General features: G+C 30.5%; 3 protein-coding genes across 5 annotated transcripts; 2 read left to right on the plus strand and 1 right to left on the minus strand.

Annotated features, from left to right (window-relative positions):
* Positions 1-5176: 5176 nt before the first annotated feature.
* Positions 5177-7000, plus strand: LOC145191388 (uncharacterized). Its single transcript, XM_090067727.1, has 3 exons — positions 5177-5248; positions 5332-5507; positions 5619-7000. The coding sequence occupies exon 3, from the start codon at positions 5622-5624 to the stop codon at positions 6708-6710; it is 1089 nt and encodes a 362-aa protein (XP_089923853.1). The 5' UTR covers positions 5177-5248; positions 5332-5507; positions 5619-5621; the 3' UTR covers positions 6711-7000.
* A 2909-nt stretch (positions 7001-9909) lies between these two features.
* LOC149881668 (uncharacterized) lies at positions 9910-11054 on the minus strand. The gene is made up of 2 exons (XM_090067465.1): positions 10790-11054; positions 9910-10520 (listed from the first exon to the last, which is right to left on the minus strand). Exons 1-2 carry the CDS (start codon positions 11037-11039, stop codon positions 10036-10038), a joined length of 735 nt encoding a protein of 244 aa, XP_089923591.1. The 5' UTR covers positions 11040-11054; the 3' UTR covers positions 9910-10035.
* Positions 11055-21158: 10104 nt separating this feature from the next.
* Positions 21159-26896, plus strand: LOC145191147 (sterile alpha motif domain-containing protein 9-like). 3 transcript variants are annotated; one of them, XM_080068133.2, is made up of 3 exons: positions 21159-22092; positions 22331-23140; positions 23244-26896. In XM_080068133.2, exons 1-3 carry the CDS (start codon positions 21624-21626, stop codon positions 26660-26662), a joined length of 4698 nt encoding a protein of 1565 aa, XP_079924259.2. In that variant the 5' UTR covers positions 21159-21623; the 3' UTR covers positions 26663-26896. The 3 variants fall into 3 exon arrangements, with proteins under 3 accessions (XP_079924259.2, XP_089921913.1, XP_089921914.1); XM_090065787.1 differs by having other exon boundaries at positions 22331-23136; XM_090065788.1 differs by lacking the exon at positions 21159-22092 and having other exon boundaries at positions 22756-23130.
* Positions 26897-27457: the final 561 nt, after the last annotated feature.

Consider the following 27457-nt stretch of genomic DNA (forward strand, 5'->3'; position numbering starts at 1 on the left):
GTTGCTGACCATGTTTTAACTCACCTCATTGATTCTATCTTTAATGAAGGTATTAAAACTTTTTAATTTGATTAAATTAAAGCTACAGAAAGTGAAAAAAAACCTAAGTGAGTTTGGAAACAAATATTGCATCATTACAGTTTAACACATCGACCTTGTTTCACTAAATTTTCATATCAAAAAGTGACCTGTGAAACTTCTTTATCGGAGTATAAAAATTGTATTTTGCATTTTCATGGAGCTTTGGTAACTAATGTCATTTTTATATTTAGCACTGTTCATTTTCATTAAATTTCTCTAATTAAACAAAAAATCCACACGGTTAAACAACTTGTTCCTGTTTGAGGGACTCTTTTGCACTGACTAACATTTCAATTGACAAAGTTTAATGAAGTGATAAATTTAAAACAGCTACTATTTCTGTCGTTTCCCAGTCCCATTGTACAAAAACCTTAGTAGATTCTGCTTATGAAGGACCAATCAAATTCAAGACACAAAAAAAAAAAAAAAAAAAGAAGAAGAAGAAAGAAAACCACAAAAAGTACAGCAACAAAACGCCACTCTTTTATTAAGAAGTCTTAATAAGATTATTTTTCACTGCTAAATAAAAAGTAATCATTAATTTTTAAAAAGATTCTTTGTGGAAAATCAATATTGTTCTGCTAAATATTATTCTGTTAAAAAACGGACTTGTTCTTATTTATAACAGCATTGTTAATGTAAAATCATATACACAAATTTAACTCTCTATTGTTAAAATTTGAGAAAGATAAAAAAAAAAGTGCTCTGAAAATTATGAACAACTTAATTTGGTTAAACGAGCGTTAAAGTATCTAACTTTGAAAAATGCAAAATATTTAGCAGAATAAAAATCGACACAGGTGTTTAAATATTTTTCTTTTGTGAAAACAAGTTTGTGTAACATATTTAAGACAATGTCAAGTAAAAGCACGTGCTGCTTTTTCTAATTTTAGCAATTCAAATATAGCACCGTGTTTTCTTTTTATTGTTTGATTGTGTTTGAAAAGATTTGATATTTCATGCAACCATAACAACGCTTAAGGGTGGTACATACCTCAAAAAATTCTTAAAATTTAAGTTATCAAATTTTTCTGGTCAATTTGACGTTGCTGGTTCTGAAAATAAGATCAAAATTCTAACAAGATTCTAAAAAGATTCTAAAAAGATTCTAAAAAGATTCTAAAAAGATTCTAAAAAGATTCTAAAAAGATTCTAACAGCATCTAAATTTAATTCTAATTTAGCATTTGAAATGTTTATAATTTTCTAATTCCTTAGCAACGGTCTTAGCAATCAGGGTGATACCTGAATTTATTTTATTTCCTATCACTACTATTCATAGTAGTCCTATCTATATTTGTGTTCATTCAGAATGGAAATTAATTTTATAGCCTATAGAGCTTCTTGCTTTGGCTTAAAGAAAAATTTCCAAGCAAGACAACCACGGTATTTCCATAAATTTACTGGATCCATGTAATGCAAATGAAGTTAAGATAAGCTTTGCATAGCTTAATATGGAAACGGCTTAAATAAATATGATATAAGACGCATAAAAAAGTTCTAAAAAAAAATCAAGTAATATTGTTAAAAAAACGAAGAAAAAAGCTCAGAGCAATAAAAAAGAGTTTTGATGATAAAAATATTGCTACAGAAGGTGAAATTTATGCTTCTGAAACTTTTTAGACTTTGCAGTAATTGTTTAGATGAGTTTTTATTCTTTTTATGAATTTTTTTCCTCAAGATTCGCATTTTTTTAACTTTGATCCTAAATAACTGTTTTGTAAAATTTATTGAAATTTTCAGAATTCATTCTTTACGTAGTCTATATTCTGAACTAAAAAAACATTATTGTTTGATTTTTTTTTACTTATTTTTGTATGCATTTTTGTTCTTATTTTGGGGAAAATTACCCTAATTATTGTAATTGAGCAAATTAAAGCTATACTTTAACATTTTTTTAGTTTAGAACATGCATTGCACCATTATTGATTAGTTTTCGATGTGTGATGTAAATATCTTTTTTCAATAAAAAGATATATTGAAACAAAAAAGTTGCATAATTAGGGTATTTGCATAATTATTTTTAAGAATAAGTATTTTTGTAACTTTTTTTTATTTGTAATTTTATTTTATGTCAAAATAAATCAAAAAGACATAACTAAGAACCAATATTTTATGATAAAGTTTTTTGAGGTATGCACCACCTTAAAACTGCTCAAAAGAAAACACGAACTAAAATATTTTTAAGTCTGATGAGTTTCTGGTTATGGTTAATTAATTTTTGGTATGCTGTGTTTGTTGTATGCACCATGCAAATGTAAAAAGTGTGCAAGAGAAAAATTAATAAATGTGTTTTTTTTTTAATTTCATCTTTTTCAAAAATTTGTTCTGGCAGGTCATTTAAATTCATGCGCCAAGCAATAAGAAGTTAAAGGTTTATTATACACTTAGCAAATTTATCAAATTATTTGTAACAGGACTCTATTGAGGGGGTTTCAGCATTTATATTGGATTTCTTTTGGTATGTGATAATCTTATAACGTTAAGATAAAATCAGTGGCTTATTTATCTGAAAATAATGACAAATTGTTAACAACTAAAGTGGAATATTATTTATATAAAGCACTTCATTGAAAGTTATTTTAATTCCTCGAACAGAGAAAACTAGCATAGCTTTTTGCTTATCTAAAATAAATATTGGATTGAGTTTTTTTTCGTACATTATTTTACTGGATCAATTGCAAGATATTGCTGGTATGATAATCTCAAATTAGCAAATCTCTGTTTTTTATTGAGACTTCTTGATCATTTATAAATCTCTTACCTCGTATCTTTTTAGGTAATCGTACTTGTAACCGAAAACTAATGTTATTTTTATTATTTTGTGAAACTTAGAGGTTTAAAAACAGCGGGTCTGTGAATCTTTTTAATGACTAAGTATTTCTTTAACTCTCTTGTATTTGTTAATTTACCAATCCAAAAAATGATAACTGTGAAATACATAAATAATAAACACCAAAATTTATTTATACCTTTTTTAATGTTTTAAATATTTTGAGCTGAAAATTGAGGCGAGATTGGGTAGGATGGGTTTAATTTCGGTTTTTATTCAAAATAAAGTTAGAAATGTATTTTTATAAACGAAAGATACTTTTACATGAAATTTTAACTGAAGTTTTTTTTATTTGCAAATTTATCAATCACTTCCATTAAACTTCTGTTGAATTTTAGCAGAAACGGAAGCGAATCTTGAAGTGAAAATGTAAAATGCAAAATTTTCAAACTTGTGTAAGGAGAGTCAGACGTCTACTACATGTTTGCAACATACTTAAGATCCTTGATTTATTTATAAATAAATGGACTTTAAAGTATTCTGGGTACAAGAACAGAGAAAAATAAAAGTTCATTCAAAGAAGTAAACACTTGTTTCCGGACTATTTGAAATTATGAGTGTGACATCTGTTAAAAACAAAATGTTTTCGTAAGAAGATCAGCGAGCACGCCAAAACGAGAATTACGAAGAGATTCAAGCAAAAGTTTATTATCTATCTTTTGAAAATAATGATGGATAATAAATTAGTCAAAATTTATACTGCAGTGTAAAATCTGTATATAGTTTCAGATTCTTTAATTAGATTCTTTCTTTCATCTCTCTAAAAGATCTGATACGATAGAGCATGCTTGATCAACTCTGATGAAATATAACTTAAAACTTATCAAGACACAATCTCTTTAGTTTTGAAAATGTTTCTAAGTTAAAATTTTACAGCTAAAAAGCGTTAACGCACAACTCCTTTTTATGTTAAGTAAAATGGAGTCAAGTATGATGGCGTCAAGAAAAGCTATTTATCTCACTGTGCGATGTTCAAATTTTTGTTCAACGAAAAGAAACAAAAAATTTTTCTTTTTACAAAAAATGGAGGTTTTTTTCGTTTTGATGAAAGTTTTGAAAATTGAAGTTTTCAAAGAATCGCTCTTTTTTTAACAAAACAAAAACAAACTCAAAAGTTAAAGCAACTTTTATGAATGCCATTTTTTTGTACTACCATCAATAATAGATTTCTCATTTGAACTAATAGAGTGAATTCATCAAAGACAAATACTACTAAAGTACATGAAGTAAATAAGCATAACGCCATACTTTTGCAGCATAGAATTCATCAAAATAGGGTCAAAGATACATCTAATTCGATATATCTATGACCCTATTTTGATGTAGGGTATGCGGCATACCCAATACTTTCCATCAACGATGAAGTGGAGAATCAATGCAGCTAGCTTAGAAGTAACGTTTACTGGCACAATATTCGTCAAAACAGCTGATCCAGTCTTTTAAAAATTTCATCCTCAAATTATTTACCTTAAGTTAAAGACGATAATAGCATTACACCCGTTAAAGAACTTTACATTTATAGAAAACCAACCAGTAATTTTAACGCAAACTTGATAACCATTGTTTTATAACACTGCAAATGGCAATTTAGATCAGTTTCTTTGTTGCTTTATTATTTGCAACTATGAATGAGATGAAATGTAACCTTAATTACCAAGTAAGTCTCGGCAACTGGCAATTTATTTTGAGGCTTTATGTAAATGGACGTCTAACTCGTTACTGACATTACTGATAAACAGATCAGAGATTGAATGGATGGTTTAAAAGCTAGCGACAGAGTTGAAAATTTTGTTTCATCAAGCAGCAAAAGACTGGTGGCGATCAATACTGTTAAAAAATCAAAAGTGGAAAGTCATATGGTGTAGTAGCCTTTTAATGGCTTTCTGGAAATAAAAGTTCAAAGACACTCCAAGTAATTTTAAAAAGTATGTACTGCCTAAAATAAAAACGTCAAAAAGCTAATTTAAAAAAAATTTCGAATCGCGTTCAGATTTTAACCCTAATACATCTCTTCTAATAACAAAACAATCCGCCATTTAATTGCTCATCATTGAAAAGTATTGATTTGGTATCAAAAAAATTTATAAAAATTTATTCTGTGAAAAAATTAATTGACAAATAAAGTTGTTGAGGGGATTTGCTTTCATTAGCCTCAATAGGCATTTTTTTCTTTTCAATTTTATGCGGAAAGAGAGAATTTGTGAGGCAGGTTGACATTTTAAATGCTTCAGTGAACAACTTTAACACGTTTTTCTATTGTTCTCTTATTTCAATAAGACTAATATAATTCAAATCTGCTTTGCTCTGTCACAAAAATTGCGTAAAATCAATTAAGGTAAAATATCATTTTTGCTTAATTTTACAAAGGTTTATTAAAAAAAAATGGTGATTATCATTTTTTTTTCTTTATATTCTCAGTTCTTCATATCATGCTTATAAGTGTGCTCAAAAACGAGGCGCAAAAGAAGTAATTATGCCGTCAGTTAACAAATTAATTCGTTCAGTTGAATGAATACAATCTCAAACTAATATTAAATATAATTCATTATTATTAACTTTCGTCTTTGCAGTGTTCCTCTTTGCGCCTGCTTAAGGTAACTTGTTTTCCAATTGTTTGTAGTGATCTTGGTTAAAATTAATGCATATTATTTGTTAATTATTAGAGGTTTAATTGCGATTATTATGATTATTATGATTATTTTTAGGAAATGAGCGTTCATCTCTATGAAAATTTGGACTCAAATTTCAATGTTGAAAAATACCTTCCAACCAAACACTCTGCGAAAGCACAAAAGATGGCTGCAAATTCAGAGTTTATCCTTTCCAAAACTATCAAGCGTCCGATGAATGCCTTTATGCTTTGGGCAAAAGATAGAAGACGCTCTTTAATGGAAAATAATCCTACGTTGCATAATGCTGATATAAGCAAAATACTTGGCAGTGAATGGCGCGAGATGCCAGATGAAAAGAAAAATCCATTTTGGAAGGAAGCTCACATTTTGATGATGCAGCATAAATCCGAACATCCGGAATATCATTACAAGCCTCGAAGGCAAAGACAAAACAAACCGAAACGGGGAGGAAAACAGCAGATTTTAGCATCAGAAAGATTTGCTTCAAAGCATGAGAGATTAATGCATAAGCAAAATTTTAAAGAGTGTAAGGTAGAATCTTTGAAGCATCGCGCACAAATAGTAGAAAGACGCGAAGAGAACTTAGACTACGAAGCCATGGATAGGTTAAATTACATAAGGTATCTGTATGATAAAAAAGACGAAAACTTGACCATAAAAAATGCTTTAAAAAAAGAAACAGATTTATTGTATGAAGACATCCGAAAAGGTTGTAAGACCAATTCATCTCTTCTCAATACTAGAGAATCCAGTTTTACAACTGAAGATAAAAGTTTACAAGAGAGAAAACGCCAACTCGATTTCTTCTTGCAAGTTTCTGACTCCGATGAGTCTGACGTAGATTCTCAAAGAGAGTTTTCTTACAATTTCCCTGCTTATAAAAAAGAAATGCTTGCTACTTATAAAAAAGAAATGCCAACAAATTATCGTAACAGCCCTGAGAAAAGTTTTAAAAATAATCCAGAATGCGACCAACAGAATGCTTACTATACAAAACATTTATTAAAGAGCAAATATGAAATAACGGACAACTTAGTTAATAAATACCAAGGTGGAGAAAGCAAATCTAGTTTACAAAAACAATCTTTCAATTGGAACCCTTTACTCAGTCCCAGGCCTACTAATGTTTTGCACTTTGACGATATCATAGTGCCGAACAAGTAATTTTTCAAGGCGTATTTCAAAGCATTTTTTTAAGATTGCAATGCTATTTATGGGAATCTCCTTTCTCCTCCTCATTCTTTTTAATGCTCCTACTCCTCTTCGTTTTCACCATTGTGATTCCATTCTATGATTGTCGTGATTCCATTCCATGATTGTCGTGATTATTGTTATCATCATCATCATTCTCTCAAAGTTTTCGTTTTCCACTCGCCACCTAAAATACTTAAACAACATCCGTTTTATATGCCACGATATTCAAATATTCATTAAAAATATATTATTACAAACAATTTTACGTTTTATTTACTGTTTAAGGAATTCAAAAAGTCAACTCTTATGACTATTTATTCTTTTGCTTTTAACAAACTGAAAAAAATTAAAAAAATCCTTACTCTTTAACTTAGATGTCCAAACTTAAATAAAGAAATGAAAAAAAAAAAAAAAAAAAAAGACACATTGTAAAAACAATTTAGTTGTAAGGTATCAAAATACCATGAATTTAAAGAAACGAAACTCTCCTATTAGTGGAAGATGTTGAACAATTGAAATATAACTCGTTAAATCATGACTCATGATTGCGATTCTAAAATATCTACCGTTTAGTCTTGATATGATTAATTGGCAATCAAGACAAAAACAACAGACAACCGTAAAAACTGAAATTGTAGAATGTCAAAGAACCTTGTCTTGCAAGCTTATTAGTTGCAAGTAATTAGAAACCAGCTTTTAGTTTATGACATAATTTTATGAGTAACAAATGGTGTCAAAATAAATGGATTTCCCTAAAAAGCAAAATAAAACAATCACCAATATTTGGCGCGGTACTTTTAAGAAGAACACTGCATTCGTCAAAGAGCAGGTTTCTGGATTAAATGCGGGTTTTATGATCACATACACAAGGGACTAAAGGTTTGAGGCAGGTGACAAATTAATAGACAGTAATTCGTTCAAAAAAGCATAAGGTAATATTATTATAAATTTACGGTTATACAATATTTGTTGTTACTATAAGCTTTAAGCAACTTTCAAAGTAAGATTAAACTTAATTGACAGAATTAGTAACGAGGTATTATATCTATTTTATCTGTAAATCATATTCTTGATATGTGTAAATATCCGCCTCAGTTTTTAATTACGGCTTAGCAAAATCTGGGCATTAATTTTTGTAGTGTCACAGGTTGTATTTTACTCCAGAAAGTTTGCTAGATATTTCAGATATCGTTTGATGACAACGGTCGCCTCTATCTTACTTTTCTATCCAATTCCTCGCACAGCATCTCTATTGGATTTAAATCCGAAAACTGTGGTTGCCACTCCATAATTTTCAAAACATTTTGTTGCTACAAGTCATGTAAAAAATTTGACAAATTTTGCTAATATGTTTGGAATCGTTATCTTGCTTGAAAATAATTCCTCTACAGAAGGAACTGCTACAGTTTCTAATATGCCCTTGTAAACTTCTTTTGCCATAGTTCCTTCTAAATTGTGTAGTATTTCAACATTTTCACCTCCGAAACATCCTCAAACGGTCACCAACATCTGGTACTAACAGTAGGTACCAGACACTTCTCAGAGTACTTTTCTCTGAGAAATCTTCTTACTAATACTCGGCGTTTGGAACCAAATATTTCAAATTTTGACTCATCTGTTCAAATAAAGTTTTTCTCAATTTAATTGCTTAGTTTTTTAAACTAGACGCAGTTGTGGCTTTCTGGCTGCCACACTGGCAAGAAGCCCGAATTTCTTTAAATGATTCTTTACCGTGGATGTGCTAACCGGTATTTCATTAAATTGGTTGTATTAGGCTCATATCTTTTCAGCTGTGAGTTTTCTGTGTATCAATTATATGTTTTAAAAAATTCTGGATCTTGAAATCTCGTTGTCTTCCTTGGCATTCCTGATCGTTTCTTACTTTTATGTGATCCACTTTGCCGGAACCGTTGTAACGCTCTCTATACTCTATACATCAAGAAACATTTAACTTTTTTGCTGTATGGACTTGGAAATCTTCCGCTTAAACAAGTTTTTTTTTCTCTCTCTGTCACAGTTAATTCTATTCTTTTACCCATTTCCTTTGGGTTGTAAAATTTTGTTGTATGAAAACAAGTTCTAGAAATTTCTAATTTTCAAATTGAAGAACCCGCTTGAGAAATAATAGTCTTCATATTAATACCACATTTGAAAGAAAAACGAGTTGTATAAATATTAACTGAACATTAACAATACTTCTAAAGTTTCGCAAACTAGAGTTAACCGTGTATTTCAACAAAAAAATGCACTAAAGTTGTTTCTATTATTCTCCTACTGTGTCAGTACGTGTTATTCGTGTTTACATTTAGACTGCTAAAATAGACAGATAAATAACTCCAAACTCACACTTCAGCAATCATTATATGTCATTGTTTATTTCAAATTTTCTAAGCAAAATATTGAGATAATGTTATCAAAAATCAATATACTACAATATTTACATATACTACCTCAAACTTTTTGTTGGTAGTGTATGTATATATAAAACTCGAATTGCAAATAGGTAACGTAAAACTTACATTTGATCCGTAAACCTGTATTGATTATTGGGCAAAAATAAAACTGCAAAGTCTTGGCGACCAAAGGAGTTACTTTAAAATACAATTATGCTTTAGATGAAAAAAGTTTTAATTTGTAATCATCATCATATAGGGGAACATGGGGCAAGATGACGAACGTTTTGAAAAGCACTTATATCTTAGTCAATAAGTGTTCCAATATGTAAAACTTTATCAAGAAGTGATTAAAAATTATCATGCGCTACTGATGTATCAAAAAAACCTTATAAAAATTGAAAAAAGTCTGGAAAAAACTCATTAACCAATGTTACCTCAAATCGTCATCTTGCCCCGTATGCGGGGCAAGATGACGATTTTAAAATAAGTTAATTCCATGATACCATTACTGCCTTAAATATCACGGTATCATAAATTCTAGTTTATAAAATAAGTAATATAAATAGTGGTGTAATTTTTTAAAAAAATTAAGTTATATATTTATATAGGGCTATGCAAAAAAACCTGTTAATCAGTTCATATTAAATTCCAACACAACAAAATAAAGCAAATGTCAAACAAAATATTTTAATGCGCAATAAAACAATTTAATAATTGCTAAGCTACACAAGTGTAACATACAATACAAGTAAATTTGTGTTCAACATATTGCCCACAAGTTAAATGACACCAGTGTTCACAGGATTTACACATATCCCAGTCATCATCAAGCAATGGATCATTAGGATCACCATAGATAATTTCACAATACCAACATGAAATTTCTTCAGTTTTGTCAACTATTTTTGAAATTTGAATTTTGGATTTTTTTTTGCTCTATTTTTGGATTTGTCATTCTTCTTTCTATTATTAGTTACAGCTGCTGTTTTTTTAAGCTGGTCCTTCTTTTCTCTAACAGCTTTCTTTATTTTTTGCTTCATCAATTTTTCTTGTTTCTCGAGTGCAGCTAATTGAACTGCAGCTTTAAAAGGGGAACTTGTTGCCACTTCTGCTCGCCTGAATTTTCTTTTACGGTTAGCACTATTTGTAACCCTACAAGCAATAGGATAAGGTCGAATGTTCTCAGGTGATACAGTTTTAGGCACATCGTTTAACTCTATTAGGGTTCTATCAACACTTGCATCTGCATTCAATTGAATGCATTTTGGTTCATTGTTAACAGTTGGCAATGATAAAGAGTTGTTGTTGTTAAATGATATGGTCATTGCTGATGTTACTGCATTGAGTTTCACCTTTGATGTTGACTGTTGCTGGTGATCTTCAACTACCGGAACAAATATTACAAAAAAAATTATATAACAAATGTCATAAAAATCATCATAAAACTATTTAGGTTAATTTTATGTTATTTCATATTTTATTATTTAGCATAATTGTCCAATATTATAGATAAGCTGAAGTTATTAGCTTATTTAAATTATAAATTGTCAGGTAAAGATTTGTAGATAAAAAAAAACAAAGACAAACATTTTTTAACTTTTATTTTTAAGAAACAAATAAAAAACTGAACTGTCTAGATAATATATGATTTACTACTTATTCCTGATTGATTATTTGATATAATCTGATTATTTGATATAATCTGATTTTTTGGTATTGGGCTATCACTGGTCAATGATGGTGCAAAGTCAGTTAAAGAAAAAATCTGCGGATTGAAGGGCCAGATTCCGATTTCTTCAAATCCTTTTCTTGCAATGCCAGTTGTTGCTGATCGGTCATATGCATGTCTTACAAGTGCAGGAATCTGTGCTTCAGTAATTGGTCTACCTGGGTGATTTACCATCCAGTTATCACAATTTTCTGAGCTGTACTGAGGTCATACCAAAAAATCTTTTGCTTAACTCAATTAAATATTCTGCAAGTAATTTTTCCATTTCCATTGAAAATATAGGACGAAACCTTCCATTGCTGATTGGAAATTGATCAGAAGATTTTTTAAGGTAACGCCTCAGTATTGCTTCTGGAACTCCAAAATTCAAAGCAGCTTGGTTCCTGCTGCAAGCATTGGAATTGAAAGCTTGAATAGCTTGAGTCATGTTCTGCATTGTCCAATTTCCATTGGCACCTCTACTCGTAGTTCTGATATAGTTGCGAACCATTTTAACAACTGCAAATAACACATAAGTTTACAATGGAACTGCCAATTTAAATAAATGACATGCAAATACATGTACCATATTAGAAATATACTTTATATATATATATATATACACACATATATATACACACATATATATACACATATATATATACACATATATATACATATGCGTGTGCGTGTGTGTGTGTGTGTGTGTGTGTGTGTGTGTGTGTGTGTGTGTGTGTGTGTGTGTGTGTGTGTGTGTGTGTGTGTGTGTGTGTGTGTGTGTGTGTGTGTGTGTGTGTGTAAAACAGATTAAATATAGCCATAAAGTATAGTTACTAATCCTAATCATATTAGCTATGCTTATTTTACAAACAGATATATGCATAACTAAAATTGAAATATGCATAAATAATATTCACAACATAATTTTATTTAATTAACTTTAAAATAACTTTAACTATTGCTCTAAGTTATTTTATTATAATTGTGTTTATTGTTATAAGTTAAACACAACTAGGCAACAAGATTTAAGTTAAACAAAACAAGCGGCAGCGTTTATACAGTTTTTAGTAAAACATGTACTTCGGCAAAACGACGAACGAGTCATCTTACCCCGTTCATCCTGCCCCTAGACTACACAATCTTCAAAAATGATTCAGTACTATACACAAATAGGTTATCATAGCTTAACACTAATCGTATGGCTTCCAAATTGAACAAGCTAAACGAAAAATTCTCACTTACCTTAAGCTGGTGATGTAATGATGAAAAAAATGAAATGCAAGTGGATAATTTTTTTTTCTTAATATCGGAAAAACCTTATTTTATACTTATCTTTCATCCCGAAAATAATATTTATAAAGAAAACATAAATAAATCAAGTAGATATAATCTACATCGCTCTCAGCTACAGTCAGCTTTCATATTTAGTTGAGTTTTGAAGATAATGGTAGGTCGTCATCTTGCCCCATTCGTCATCTTACCCCATGCTCCCCTATTTATCTCACCAAGACATTGTGATAATATTTTCCAATACAATAACAAGATAAAGACGAGGCCGAAAATGGAAACAGAGGTTATTCGAGAACCATTTAAGGGTTTAAACCATTTTGTGCACGAAGGAAAAATTACTATTACTTTCAAACTGTTTTTTACAATCGCAGGTTGCAAAGTGTGATGCACAAAGGACTGAGCGGAACTTAACGAACGAAAATTTGTTTCTTTATTTCTTATCATCTTCTGATCCTATTGTTTCACAGTTGTCCAAAAAATGTACAAACAAAAAATTAAAGCTCGATCCTGAGACTTCTTTGCTAAAATATCTGTACTAGCAAAAAATATTGTCTCCGATTCATATGCAGAAAGTGAACAGTTTAGATTTTGTTTTTTTGTTTTAATGTTTTTGCAAATTTAGTTACAAGTTTTAAGTTAAATCTTTTTCCGATACATCTCAATGATTCTTTAGTTCTGTATATTTGGTAAGGGTCTGCGTCTCGTTATTTTTTTTAATCGAGACGAGACGATCCTAAAAGCTTTGTCCCGATTAGCAATAAAAATCGAGACAACTTTCAATTTTCAGTCGAAATCCGGGACGATACCGAGACGAGACGAGATGTCCCGGACAAAATAGGAACTTTACAATTTCCTGGAATTTACATCTTTTTAACGGGACATAACGAGACATAACGAGACATAACGAGACATACTAGCTAATCCTAAATGTGAAATTTAGTAATCTGCTGGGGGGTCGGCCATTACAATTGTTTCGGTTACTTTATCGTAATTAAACTATTTACCGAGACTTAACAAGACAAATAAAAATTGAAGTGAAAATTTGCATGTGTTTCATTTATTTTATTTGTGATTGTTGTACTGTAATACACATTAACTAAATTTTATTGGCAATAAATAAAAGTTTTTAATTACAAACTTTGTCAAACAATTCATTTACTTGTGTCACTAGTTGAAGGTGCATCAGTTGGAGCTTTGGATGGTCCAGCAAAAGGAGCTGGAGCAGAATCCCTTGAACTGGTGATCAGTGGTGTAATACCTGGTACATGAGATGCTGTGGCAGTAGAGATTCTTGAGGAGGTCGTACTTGCTCGTGACATTGGCTGACTTGGCAGTCTTGGATTAAGCTGAATCTCAACCACATCATCAGATTCAACAACATTGGCTTTGTCACTCTCTTGAAACAAAAAATCTGGAAGGAAATTTACAAAAGTTTTTTAAACTAAGCAAAATTTCAGTTTGAAAAGAATTTAAAAGTTTAAAGTTAAAACAAAAAACATAGAAACAATAAATGGAAGTGGCAAAACTTAAAATTTTACTAAAGGGAAAGATAAAGTTAAGATCTCTCTTTAGAATTTTTGTGAATGCTTTACCAGGATCTTTGTCATCTTCTGAGGTCAGTTTCCAGGATTTGATTTGAACAAAGTCATAATTCTGTTGGATATAGAGCAACTTTTCAACATTTTCCGGCTGAAGCTTGGTCCTTTTGTGTGTGACTATGTTTCCTCCTGCAGAGAAGGCCCTCTCAGAAGTGGCCGAAGATACTGGAATTGCCAGGTAACGCCGTGCTGCTTCAGCCAAAAGAGGTAAAGTTATTTCATGTTTTTTCCAAAACCCAAGAACATTTTCCTAGGCCTCTTTCCTTGGCCAGGGATGCATATTCTTGTAGACATTCCATTCCTTAGCAATGTCGAGCTTGTCCGAAATTGCTGTGTGTTGAGAATGAAATTCAATCACGTCTTGAGCCAACGAATCTGTTTCCTCCTCCAAGTTTGCAGTGGCCGTTGGTTGATTCATGATTTTGTTGAGCCATTCATGATGATTGGTGTGGTTTTCAACCAAGTACTTGTAGGTTTTATCATAGGTTCCAAATTTTTTGGATGCCACACCCTTGTAATAAGGATTAAGGAAATGACCAACACCAAAAAACATGGTATGAGCGCCAGCATTGGGAAACCTGTTATCAAGCTTGGCTGAAAAAGTTCTTAAAAAAGATTTGCTTGTGTCTAACAAATCATCCTCGACCAATTCAACCCTGTTGATGTGGTGCTGCAAATTGTGGAGACCACCAACAACGATGTGTAGAGTTGGCTTTTTATCTGCACTAAGTCTCTCAGATGTCTTTGCCAAAAGTTTGAGAGTAGGCAACAGTTCCTCAAAGATTTTAAACTCCAACTCAGAGGGCACAAGAGATGCAACATCTGCTGGGTCAATGCCTGGCCTTGCTTTTATTGCCAAAAGAGGTTCTTTCATGTCAAAGACACTCTGCACACATATGTACATAGAATTCCAGCGAGGGTTGTTGACAGTGATGAATTTTTTGTAGACCAACTCTGTAACATTTTCCTTTGAATCGGTTTCCATGGCAAGACGAATGTCCCTGTTCATAGCTGCAATTTCGGCCTTAATTCTTTCATTCGCCAAATGACTCTTGTGCATCTTTTCTGCTAGCCTTTGAACACAAGTGATTGCATGATCTACTGTTGTGGTGGTATCAACAGTGTCCTTGACAACGGCAACAACCCTAAAAAAGTAACAAAAAATTATAGCAAACTGAAATGTCTAGTATTGTCACAGTATGGTAATTTATGTCTTAAACAAACACTAAAATAACTAACTTTTCTTTGCACTGATTATAAACGTGAATAATGGCGAGATTAGGCATACCACTTTAACTGTTGAACACAATTAACTTAACTCATGTAAAAAAGTACATTTTGTAATTTAACTTACGTGTCGATCTTTTTGGCAATGTTGTCTGCTGTGTGCCTCTCCCTGAACGGACTGACAAAACAACAAACTTGTTCAGGGTCCACTCCTTGTCAATATAATGAACAGACAATGATTGGTATGGATCAAAGTTCCTTGAAGTCCAAATGTCTGTGCTCAGAGCCATTCCCGGACTTTCCAGTAGATCAGTTTCCAAAACTTTATCCACAGCCGTCTTGACATTGTCATACAACAAAGGCAGCTTGTACCTAAAATAAGTTGTGGCAGCCTTGATTTTCAGCTTTGGATCTAAGTAGTGCATAAACTCCTTGAAAGGTCTTGCCTCAACAAAGCTGAATGGAAGATTCATCCTTGCCAGAAGTTTCATAATTTCCTAGTCACCTCGAAGTTGCTTTGAATCTCTGGATTTGTATTTCAGACACTGACTCAATCTGGGATGGAAAGTCGTCTTTTCTTAATGGAGCGGTTGAGAACTTGAGGAGATTTTTCGCCTGGAAAAAATCTTAAAATAGTTTAGTATTGCTAAGTCTCGTTACGCTTTTCCCGGTTCATTTCGAGAAAACGATTCCGAGACGCAGACCCTTAATATTTGGTTACATATGTTTTACTTTTGTCAAGTTCTAAAATTAAAGTTGAATGTTTTGGGGTAAAACTAAACGATTCTGTTCTTCCTCTAAAAATAAAATAAGATACATTTACATTAACACCTGTATACCAGTTCATAAGATACATTTACAGTCATAGCACAAGCCTTTTTTATTCCTGAAAAAGCATTTACGTTTTTAAAAATGACTAAGAACCTCCATTTACCTTCATTACAAAAAAGATTTTAGCCCATTTGGGGTTTGTTGCTTTTAGGCAACAACGGACGCTTATATACCCATAATAATGTAGTTGCTAATTTAAAACCTGTATATAAGTTATCTATAAATAATTTACTTCCATTGTGTCTTGGAATACAGCAAGTGCATACACTCTAAAAACAATCCACTAGAAAAAGTAACGGAATGCGTGTCTCCGTTAAATTAACGAAGTCATTCGTTTCCAAAAACAACAAAATTATCGGAGTAAAGTTAACTTCTTACGGAGTCTTCGAAATTCCATTAATTCAACGGATAAAATAATAAAATCCGTTAAAAAAAAAATTTTTTTTTTAAAAGGTTTCCGAAAGAAATTATGAACTGCTACCTATGTAAATTATATTTTTCATCATTACCTATACTTTTTTCTCATTTTCAAAATTTACATGGATAAACTTCGAGAGGTTCAGAAGTCAAATGCACTTTTGGTAAATGCAATAGAGTTTTCGTTATTTTCATTAAGTTAAAAAAACATTATGAAACCCAGCATTAAACTATAATTCCTGACGAGATCAAAGCTGCAAGTTCAACTACCACTAGTTAGTTTCATTTTATTTTGTTTAAGTATATGTATGTATGTATGTATGTATGTATGTATGTATGTATGTATGTATGTATGTATGTATGTATGTATGTATGTATGTATGTATGTATGTATGTATGTATGTATGTATGTATGTATGTATGTATGTATGTATGTATGTATGTATGTATGTATATATGTGTGTATATATGTATGTATGTATATATGTGTGTATATATGTATGTATGTATGTATGTATGTATGTATGTATGTATGTATGTATGTATGTATGTATGCATGCATGCATGCATGCATGCATGCATGCATGCATGCATGCATGTATGTATGTATGTATGTATGTATGTATGTATGTATGTATGTATGTATGTATGTATGTATGTATGTATGTATGTATGTATGTATATATATATATATATATATATATATACACACACATACATATACATTAGAGTTTTAGTTTTATTTGTCAGCATATTGAAGTACTTTACATAAAATATCATAAAGTTTTGAATTGTTTTTTCTTTAATTTTATAACGATAAAAAAATATATAGATGTGTTATAATTTTTAATATTTGTATTATAATCTTATATGTTTTTAGCTTTAATATGTAGTTTAAGCAAGTTAAGGACTAACATGGACATCAGCTTACAATGGTTTAATCATGCTCAAGTATTACAGTTATCTGTTCCTTAAGGAACAATTTTTATTGTATTTTTTTAAAAATAAATTTGTCAGTTACATCAGACAAATATTGTAAAAAATGAGTTGTTAACAATATTTTTTGTTTACAGGATCTTTAAATTACATTTACATCATAGATAAAAGGTTTTTTGCAAAAAGTTTAATTTGCCAGTTTTTTTATAGTTACACAGTTTTAGTATAAACTAAATGGTTAGTTACACAATTATCTTTATATGGCTAGTTTATATTCTTATAACTTGCTACTTTATCACACTGTAAGTTTAAATTAGTTGTAAAATTAAAATTTTTAGATTTTGATTTGCATTTCTTTTAGTGGGGATATTTATTTAGGTTAGGTACAACTAAGTTTATGTATGCCTTGTTTATATTTGTTTAGAATTTACTACTTTAGACACGAGGCATGTGGTATCAAATTGAAATTCTGATATTGTTATTTTCATTTCTTTTGTTGTGATTATTTGTTCTTGTTTTGATTTATTGTTCTTTAAGTTAGAGACCTTTTTTTTATTTCGTTCCTGACAGGTTTTGAAGTGTGTGGAAATTATTGAACTTTTCAGTTATCAGATAAGATTATCTTTTGCTAAAATTTTTGTTAAAGATATTATTTAGTTGTTGCATTGAACTTTATCTTTAGAAAATGGTATCAGAAATAAATAAAATAAAAGAATTTCTATTATCAATTTATAAATAAAGAATTAGCAATAACAGTATTTCTTAAAAGTATTTAGTAAAATTTTATTTTAATTTCATACTGTTTATATTATTTAGGTTCCATATTTTCTTCATTGTATTTAATGTTATATTTACCTTTAGGAATTGACAACACGTTGCTGGAATTAAAGCGTGAAACATGTACTAAGAACAGCAGTGTTAAAACCGAAAACCTAGTTTGTTAACAATTGGTTTAGTTTAAAAATCTATTGTGTATATGGGAGTATGTGTGTGTTTTATACAGAAGTTTTATAATCTCAAATATAATGACTATTAAAAAAATATTTAAAGACTATTTTGATTGTAATTAAAAGTTTGTGTACTGAATTACATTATTATAAATATTTGATTAGTTTTCAATGTCCAGTTACAGAGTTTTTGAAGCTTGCTAACAAATTGAGCACTATATTTCTCCCAACCATGTTAGTTTGTATAATTAGTACTGCTTGTATCAGATGGGTGGTAATTATTACATTTATAATGGTAAGAACCAATGTGTATTAAGAATATCACAATGAAATAATCCATATATTAAAAAATGTAAGGATTATTTTATTATCAAATTACAGTACTATGTGGCTTAATTCATCTTTAATTATAATGAAGTGATTTTAACTGATTATTCCCTACAATAACGTATTTTAAATGAATAAAAACAGCGGATAATTTGATGCACTAACGTAATAACTCCTTTATTCAAAAGGATTGTTTTATCGGAAAAATATCAATGGACTTTAATCCATTAAAACTTTAATCCGTTAACTGAAAAGCAGTTGGTGCAGTAGCGACGGATTGATCTGTTACTCAAATCGTTGTATAGAACGGATTTTTTTTTTTGGAATGTAGCAATATTTTCTGAGACCTTAAGATCAGATTGACGCGTGCATGCAGAAATGGAGCCTGAATGGATTTCGATAGCAAAAATTAGGCCTTTTAGAATTATCAGGATGTAAGGCTTGAAGCCGCACTTTTTATTCTTTCTTAGGATTACAATGCTTTAGTCTTTAGATCTCCCTTCAAAAGGTCCAACTGGTTCGTCAATTCGAAACATCTCACTTGGAGAAAATAAATTAAAACGTTCTTTTAACGCATCTATTAAAAAACGAATTTTATATAGCTTGTCTGGACAGTTTTCTCACTTATCCAAATTATTGTTGCAATTCAAAAACCTCTTTTTCGAATAAAACATTCGAATCGTCGAATGTTCTTAACGTTAGCTATACGCTCAAATCGAAGAAAAATGTCCAAATAATCGCGTGTACCAAGCATTTTTGCTATTGACATTAAAAATATATATATACCAATGAATACTTCCAACTCTTCTGATGAAAGTTTAAGAGGTTTGCTGGTGTCAAGTTGGTTTGCGTATATGCTTCTTTCTCGTACGATGCGCGTGATGAGATTAGGGTTGCCAGATTTCTTCTCTAAAAAAACCGGACACTTTCTCATACATCAGACCCCCCCCCCCCCCCTCAACATTCTTCGTGAAAATCCATTTTGTTTCATTTGGAGAGCTAAAGATGGAATAATGTATATATACTAATACTACAATACATTTTATGAGGGTATACAAGGAATAATGAGCGGAGGGACCCCCTACTTTTTTCTAAATTTTAATAATAAAATATGAAAAGATATATAGAAACTTTTGTGACCCACGTCACTTCTGCTCGAATTTGATAAAAGTTATCAAAGTTATAAGTACTTTTACCATACTTTTATACTACAATACAATACTAATTTTCAATTTTAGTTTGAAAATCGTAACCTTTTAAAAACAAGCCTTGAAGTAAATTAGTACAGAAAAGTACATTTACTTTTACTTTTACACTACAATACTAATTTTTAATTTCTTTTTTAGTTTTTAATAGTGCTATTATACATCCTAACTGCTTCTAATATATTTTATTTCTTACTTTCATAGTTAAATTTAATGTTAGTCTCGACTGCTTTTAGTATTTCTTTTTTTTTTTTTAAATTCCAAAAAACTAAAAATTTAACAGTTTTTAATAAATTTTTGTTTGTGTTTATTTTATTATTTACATAAACTTTCAATACTCCAATAAAAATTCTAAAATTTGAACGTTTGAAAATTTAATTCCTTTGCGTTTAATATAATTAAACATAACTAAAAACTTTCACTTATAATAAACAGAATTTATTATTTTTAAAAAATAAAAAATTCTTTATTATTTTTAAAAAATGATAAATTCTGGCAATTTTTTTGAAAATAATGCGTAAACAATCAAATGAAGAAAAACAGATATTCCATAATTTTGAAAAAACCAGACATTTACAAGTCCGGTATTTATTTTTGTTTTTTACAGGGCAGATTATTGAAATAATTGACTGTCCGGTTCAAAACCGGACACCTGGCAACTCTAGATGAGATCGTAGCTTATTATATCTCGATAATATTCTATTGACTGCTGCTCAGGCAATATTCCAAGAGATGGAATCCCACTGAAAGGCATATTTTATACAGAAATATTATGCGGCTCTTTTATTTTCCATTCAAATGGTTGAGGATTATTTGGATTTAGCTTGTTTTTAATAGCAATCGTTTTTTGCATCAGAGCAATATCTGCTATCGGAAAAAGTTGGTCATTATTTTCCTTAAATGAATCATTCAACTCTCTTTCTAGTTCCGAATCAATAAGTTCGCTATCTAATTTAGTAACACCTATAATAACGTCGTTTATTAGATAAATTTGATGTAATAGACTTTTCGTTTATGGGCAATGTTGCCTTCAATTATCAAAACAGCTTTTCAAACTAAACTTTACGTTTTGACTTTATAAGCGGATATGCGCAATGTTAGACGATAGTTCGTCTGACTTTTTTTTCCCGTGAACTTTGGGAAGTCAGATGAGAAAACTTTGGTTATTAAAAAAAATGAATAGTGGCGAAATATAATTACGTTTTGCAGGTTTAAGGACGGGGGTAATATGCCATTGCTGAGAGCTTTTAAAGCTTCTTTTTCGTAATCCTTCAAAAGTTTAATAAGAAATAAATCACAAACCTTTTTTAAAAGCATACTTAAAATAACCCTTTTCTTTTGTTATACTGCTGCTGAATAGCACTGATAATTTAATTAACTAAATTTTGGCGCAACGTAAGATTGAAAACTTACGATATTTCATTAAGATCAGAGAAAAGCCGCAGGAGCATCTTTGTTCCGGTAGATGAAAAATTGCATTAGCGCAAAAACCAAAGTTTTCTAGTGACTTCCCAAAGTTCACGGGAAAAAATAGTCAGACGAATTATCGTCTAGCGCAACGTCAGTTAAAGCAACTAAGGTTTAAATTAAAAAAGCGTTTCATGCAAAATTAATGTAAAAAATATATAAAATTGCATTAAATATGTTATTAGACAAGTAAGTCGTTTTTTGAACGACTAATTTGTTTAATAACATATTTAATGAAAGATAAAGATTCAAAACTGGCCTTAATTTGCAAACGTGTGAAACGTGTATCTATGAAAAGCTAATAAACCTGAGGATTCAAAGTATAATCTTTGGTGTCTGTTTATTTTGATTGGTTAAATATTGAAAAGAAGCTATCCGCATTCTCTTTATTATAACATTATTATAACTTTTAAACCATTTCTCGGTATGTTGACTGACTATAACTGGGGCCATAAGAAGTTAAAACATAGGCCTTAAAATGAATGAAATCTGAAGTTCAAAGCACAACAAGTCTCTAATATTCGTCATGATATAATGGAAGAAAACAAGAAAATTCATATTAGAGTTTTGAGAAAAACAGAACTGCTTATAAAAGACAATCTGTCATTTGATTTGACCTTAGTTACAAAGGATTTTATATTAGAAAAATTAACCCTAGCAAATAAATATTTAGAAGAGGTGCAAAATGCTACATTGGAGTTAGAAGAAATAAACAGCGAGGAGTTTAAAGCTTCACACAAAAAAGATTCTGATTGTATCAGACAAACTCTCTCTCAATTTATAAAGGACTCACAATACAAGTTAAAAAATTTTGAAACTTCTGAGAAAGAAAAGACGAATATAATAGTTAGTTCTAACAAAGATAAAGAAATTATACAAGAGCCAAGAATATTTGGTAAAACACAGGTTGGAAAAAAGTATAAAGTTGGATCCATATTGCCATGTGAAAATAGTGGATGGAATCTGGATGTTCCTATAAGAGAGTTTAAGTCTTTTGCTTTAGGTAATATTTTTATGAGTTTTCATTTCGTTTTGTATATCTTAAGTATTTTTCTCAACACTTATTTTAGTAAGTAAAGCAAAATTTAAAGATAATTTACCTTAATTTAATTATGTGCTTAATTATGAATTTCAAAGTTCACTGATAAAAGCTTTTTCCATCTTTATTTATGCATTTAGTTTCCACTTGTCTAATACAATTAACCAAAATGATAAATATTGAAATCTTAATTATTTTTTAGATACTCCAATATCTAATGAGAAAAAGGAATCATCATTTATTGATAAATTAGGAAAATTTGCAGGAGCATGCATGAATGCTAGAATTAATGGAACTATATATTTTGGAGTTGCAGATGAAAAGGGTGACAGTGATCATAAGCATGGGGAGATTATTGGCATGAACATAGAATACAGCGAAGCTGTTCAATATGAAGAGTGGATTGAGAAACATTTCAAAAGCAAAGATCCACAATGCCTGAAAACATGTTCTTCTAAAGAAAAAGCTGCTTTTTCTGCTTGCATCAGTCCTCTTCATGTGATTCAGTTAGATGATTCAACTCGTATTGTTCTAGAAATTGATATAAATCCCTCTTTCAACATCACTAAATATCTTAACTTTAAAGTAAATTTTCCTAATGATCAAAAAAAAGGCATTTATTATTTTAGAAATGCTTCATCAAGCTATAAAATTACAGGGAAAAAAGAGATCGAAGAATTTTTTAAAGTAAAATTACAGCAATCAATTGAACTAAGACAAGAGTTAGAAAATGATAGAAAAGAAATGCCTTCTGATAATAACATTACGCTTCTACGGTTATTGTGTAAGGGAGAATCTAGAATATTTTATAACAAGTATCATTACTTTCTGATGATCAATAGTATCTGTCAGAAACCCTGTTGTAAAATGAAAGGGATTGAAGATATAGATTGGATATCAAGTATTGAGTGGAGAGCTATCTTTGATTTTAATCCAAATTCAGAGGAAAATGGTGTTTTGAAATTACTTAATGATTGTAAAGATGTCCTTGATAAGCCTTCAGTAATAGCAAGTAATTTTATGTCAGTTTTCTGTTGTATGAATAGTACACACTTTTACATAATTATATGTTTTATAGTATTCAAATATCTTGCTTGATAAGTCTTCTATTTTAGCTGAGCAAGTTGAAAGTTTATTTGATATGGACCTTAATGGACACAGTTTCTTGAAAAGTTACAGACAGAAGATCTGTCACATAACTTGTTGCAAGAAGGAAGCGAAATCCCAATACTTATTCACTGATTGGAAGGGTCATTTTTTACCAAACTTGAGAAAGATTTTTGATGTTTTAACTGGGCCAAGTCAAGTTCCAGTTCCAAATGATATTGCAATTATTGTGCTCTGCTGTTCAAATGAAAAAGAGAAAGAGTTTTTAGCTTTTTTGACAGAAATCAGCATGAAGTATGACATTCTAAAGCAGTTCAGTTTTCTTTCACAAAGTTCATCACATTTAAAAGCAATCACAGACTCTATTAATAAAGCTTATGACAATGAGTCAGAGACAAGAAAGCTCCCTGCATTGTTGAAGCATAACTCATTGTGCCTTCAGTGGAATTTAATTGATTCATTTGTCAAACAAATTACTTTAGATTACACAATTGAAGACAAATGTATTCAGACAACTAGTGGAATACTGATTCCAGTAAAACCTAAAATAGTTGAAAAGTTTAATAGTATTGGGATATTTTTATTGGCATCAAATGAATGCAAAGAACTTAGAAAGAAGTCTTCTGTAGAAATCAAAGATATGTATAACAATACAATGAAGGATTTCCTCAGAGGGAAAGATCCATCTTGGGAATTGTATTATTTTGTGTATAATAAGTTGGATATTGGTAAAGTTGTTCCAGAAGCTTTAATTGAAAGAGATATGGTTAAAGATATTCAGAAGAAAATTGAAGTGTTGAAAAGTTCAGAAGAAAATTGCATTGAACTTGTAGGCATTGGACATTTACCTGGGACTGGGGCATCAACGATTGCCATGAATGTACTTTGGCTCCTGAAGGATAAGTTCAGGTGTGTAAAAATTGATGGGAAAGGTTTAGAGGCTGCAAATCTTGAAAATCTCTCTTTAAATTTGTTAGAGCTTAGATCTTTTGGTGAAGATAAAAAATTAGTCCGAGGAGAGGAAATTTTAGAATGTCTACCACTACTGATACTAATTGATGACTCTGATCATGAAACTGCTAAAGATTTCCAAAGAAAAATTCAAAATGAAGTATTAAGTAAGAAAATTAAATTCCGTAAAACGTTAGGTATTATATTTTTTGTTCATAACAATAAACTTGAACAGCCTAGTTCATACAGCTGTTTTAATTTGTCAGAAAAGTTTTCGGATAGTGAAAGAGAAAAATTCTCAAAAAAACTTGAACAATTTGAATCTGATATAGAGTCTGAACAGTTTCAGTCCAACGAGTTGCAGCTAGAAGATATGATTGGTTTCCTTATTATGATGAGTCGTTTTGATACCATTACTGAAAAACAAAAAGAATACAAAAACAGAATTTACAAAATAGTATCCAAAATTGGATATGCCCTGGATGGCTACCCTAATGAAAAGTGGCTCCTTCTAGTTTTGTCAATATTCAAATTTTATGGAGACAGCAATATTTCATTATCTCATGCTTCCATTATTTTAGGATATGGTGAGTATAAAAAATTGATAGACAATGTATGTGATCATTTTAAGATGCTGGTTCGCACAAAAAGTGTACTTGATGAGTTTGGTACTTATGAAGCTGTAGAAATAACGCACTTTCAGGTTGCTGAGTCTCTGATGAAAAGGTTTTTGGAATTAGAAGAGAAATCAGTTATTGATGTTTTTCATGAATTATTTGAAAATAAATCGCTAATGAATCATTTGTTTCTCAGGAAGAAACTATTAAAGGACTTGCGTGTCATGGTGGTACGGCGCAAGTGGAGCAATATAAGTGATGGGAAAACTAAGGAAAAAAGGAAGAAAGAAAGAAAGCGGTTTTCACCTTTAATTTTAGAACTGAAAAATAAAAATCCAGACTTGGCTATTAAACTTCTTCAAAAATTTATTAAAAGATTTGAAAGTCTGAAAAACTTAAATCCAATTGACACTGGGTCAGCCATGATACATCAGACTTTATCTAGGCTTTACTTAAGCATTGATAAACTCGACCAAGCCAAAGATTGTGCATGTAATGCAATAAATATTAGTAATGTTAACTTCAGATATTATGACACTTTGGGACAAGTTTATAAAAAAGAGGTGACAGATTATTGCAAAACAGAAGATAATAAAGAGATTACCATGAATGAACTTTTCAGATCAGCTTCAGAAGCTATTAAAAACTTTAGAAAAGCGCAAGCCCTATTTGAGCAGCAAAATTTTAACTTTGTAGCTGAGATGAGTTCAATAGAAGATGATTGTAATGATATTGAATTATTTATTCCATCAATTTTTCAAGGGTATTTTGGTGAAATAACTGTCAACTTATGCATTGCAGAAAAATTGATGGAATTGGCAGAAGAAAAGGAAGAAGATGAAGTGAGAAGTTTTATTTCTGGAAAGAAAGGTAATTTGAAACATCTTGCAGATCGGCATAATATAGATTTATCAAAGTTCGCTGTGTTATTGTCAGGAATTCATGATAGAACAATAAGCTGTATGAAAGCTATAATGCAAAAACTTGATTCCAGAATAATTAAAAATTATAAGACACATAGCCAAATAAGAAAAGAATGTGATAAGTATAGTAAAATATTCTCAACAAATTATTTCAAAAACCTTCCAGATGTGATACGGAGCACCAAAACATCATTCCAATCTAAGCTAAACCAGTTGAAGAATTACTTTGAAGTTAATTTAATTGAATATCTTTATCATGTTCGAAATTTAAAGCCTAAAGAAAATAACCTACTAAATGAGACTGTGCAAGCTTTGAAAAATCATTTGGAACAAGAAAAAGTTGATCTAAAGAGCCTTGATAATTTTTATTTAGTATGTCTCTTGAATGCAAACCTTGCACTAAATGTGGAGTACCCCATATTCAAATTTAAGGATGCATGTACACTTAGTAAACATCTTACTTCCGTAGATTCGGAACAATACGAGAATTACTTTTGGTACACAGTCTTGAACTGGCCAACTGAAAAAGAACAGACGAAGAATTCCTTAGCAGTAACATACGATGAAGCTTTACTAGAAAAGTGCGTTAAAAAGTTACAGAAAATTTATTATTCTTTCCTTATTCCAATAAGAAATGAGAAACATTTTTTAATACACAATCCTCTTTACATGATGCACAACGAAATAGGTTACAAAAAAATATACTATTCAAATATCGCTAGAGTTAATGGCAAAATATTAAATGATCACTCAGTTGAGTATTGTCTGCCACGTGGAACAAAACTACCAATTCGATGTGCTCATTTAAGAATAAACAGAGGAAGTTTTACACAAAATGTTTCTTTTGAGATTGGCTTTACAATAGCAGGCCCGGTTGCATACAACTGCAGGGAAAATGTTGAGCTAAAATCATATAATGACGATGCAGTCGGTTAGGAAGTTTCGAAAATATTAATTATTTTTATTTATGTTTAAAATACTAATTATATCGACTTCAAAATAAGTTTCAAATTTTTTCTAAATATTGATTTTGAATTGAAACTCATGCGCAAGTACATATACTGTCACAAAAGTCTACGTCACATCAAAAGAAATCGAATGTATAAAAAAGTAGATAGTAATGGTAATTGTACATAAATAAAGATGTAGTATATTGTAAAATGCTCTTGGGCTTCTTGTCATCAGTTCCGGCATTTTTCCGCCTTTCTTACCAGCGCGTTTCTCGCCTTTTTTCGCCACCTTTGGCGCTTGTTTTCCTCCGGATTTTTGGTCCATCAGACATTTTGACGAGCTTAACGGTTTTTTTTACTAAGCATATGACGCAAGAGTTTTCAAGTTGAAGAACACAACTCCACCTTGAATTAAACTGGATTTAATTTAAGGTGGAATTGTGTTCTCCAACTTGAAAACTCTTGCGTCATATGCACTTCAATTGGTTTTTTTAAAAGATTAAGCTATTTGAGCATTGTTTATTTCTTTTTTCCTATTCGTTAAATAAAATGCTGACTTTGAAAACCACTTTCCTTTAATGAGAATAAGAAAAAAGCCAGCAGCCAAGTAAACAGCAATCTAAACAATACCGAACAATACACCATCTGTTAGAAGATTATTGTTAAGGTGGTACTAAAGCTATTATTAAAATGTTAAATACTGTATTAAAAAATTGCAAATAAGAAGTTTTATATATAAAAAACTAAAATATACAAATTTTGAAATAATTTGTAACAAAAA

Source organism: Hydra viridissima, unplaced genomic scaffold, assembly GCF_058129835.1.
Source record: "Hydra viridissima isolate aposymbiotic clone 2 unplaced genomic scaffold, HvirCarnegie_v1 scaffold_11, whole genome shotgun sequence".
NCBI lineage: Eukaryota > Metazoa > Cnidaria > Hydrozoa > Anthoathecata > Hydridae > Hydra > Hydra viridissima.

Excerpts from the sequence above, each read along its gene's own strand:
- LOC145191147 (XM_080068133.2), top strand. The coding sequence starts at position 21,624 with ATGGAAGAAAACAAGAAAATTCATATTAGAGTTTTGAGAAAAACAGAA. Across the intron at positions 22,093-22,330 it reads GTTTAAGTCTTTTGCTTTAG|ATACTCCAATATCTAATGAG; the intron begins GTAATATTTTTA and ends ATTATTTTTTAG. Across the intron at positions 23,141-23,243 it reads TAAGCCTTCAGTAATAGCAA|CTGAGCAAGTTGAAAGTTTA; the intron begins GTAATTTTATGT and ends CTTCTATTTTAG.
- LOC149881668 (XM_090067465.1), bottom strand. The coding sequence starts at position 11,039 with ATGGTAAATCACCCAGGTAGACCAATTACTGAAGCACAGATTCCTGCA. Across the intron at positions 10,521-10,789 it reads TAATCAATCAGGAATAAGTA|TTGAAGATCACCAGCAACAG; the intron begins GTAAATCATATA and ends TTGTTCCGGTAG.
- LOC145191388 (XM_090067727.1), top strand. The coding sequence starts at position 5,622 with ATGAGCGTTCATCTCTATGAAAATTTGGACTCAAATTTCAATGTTGAA.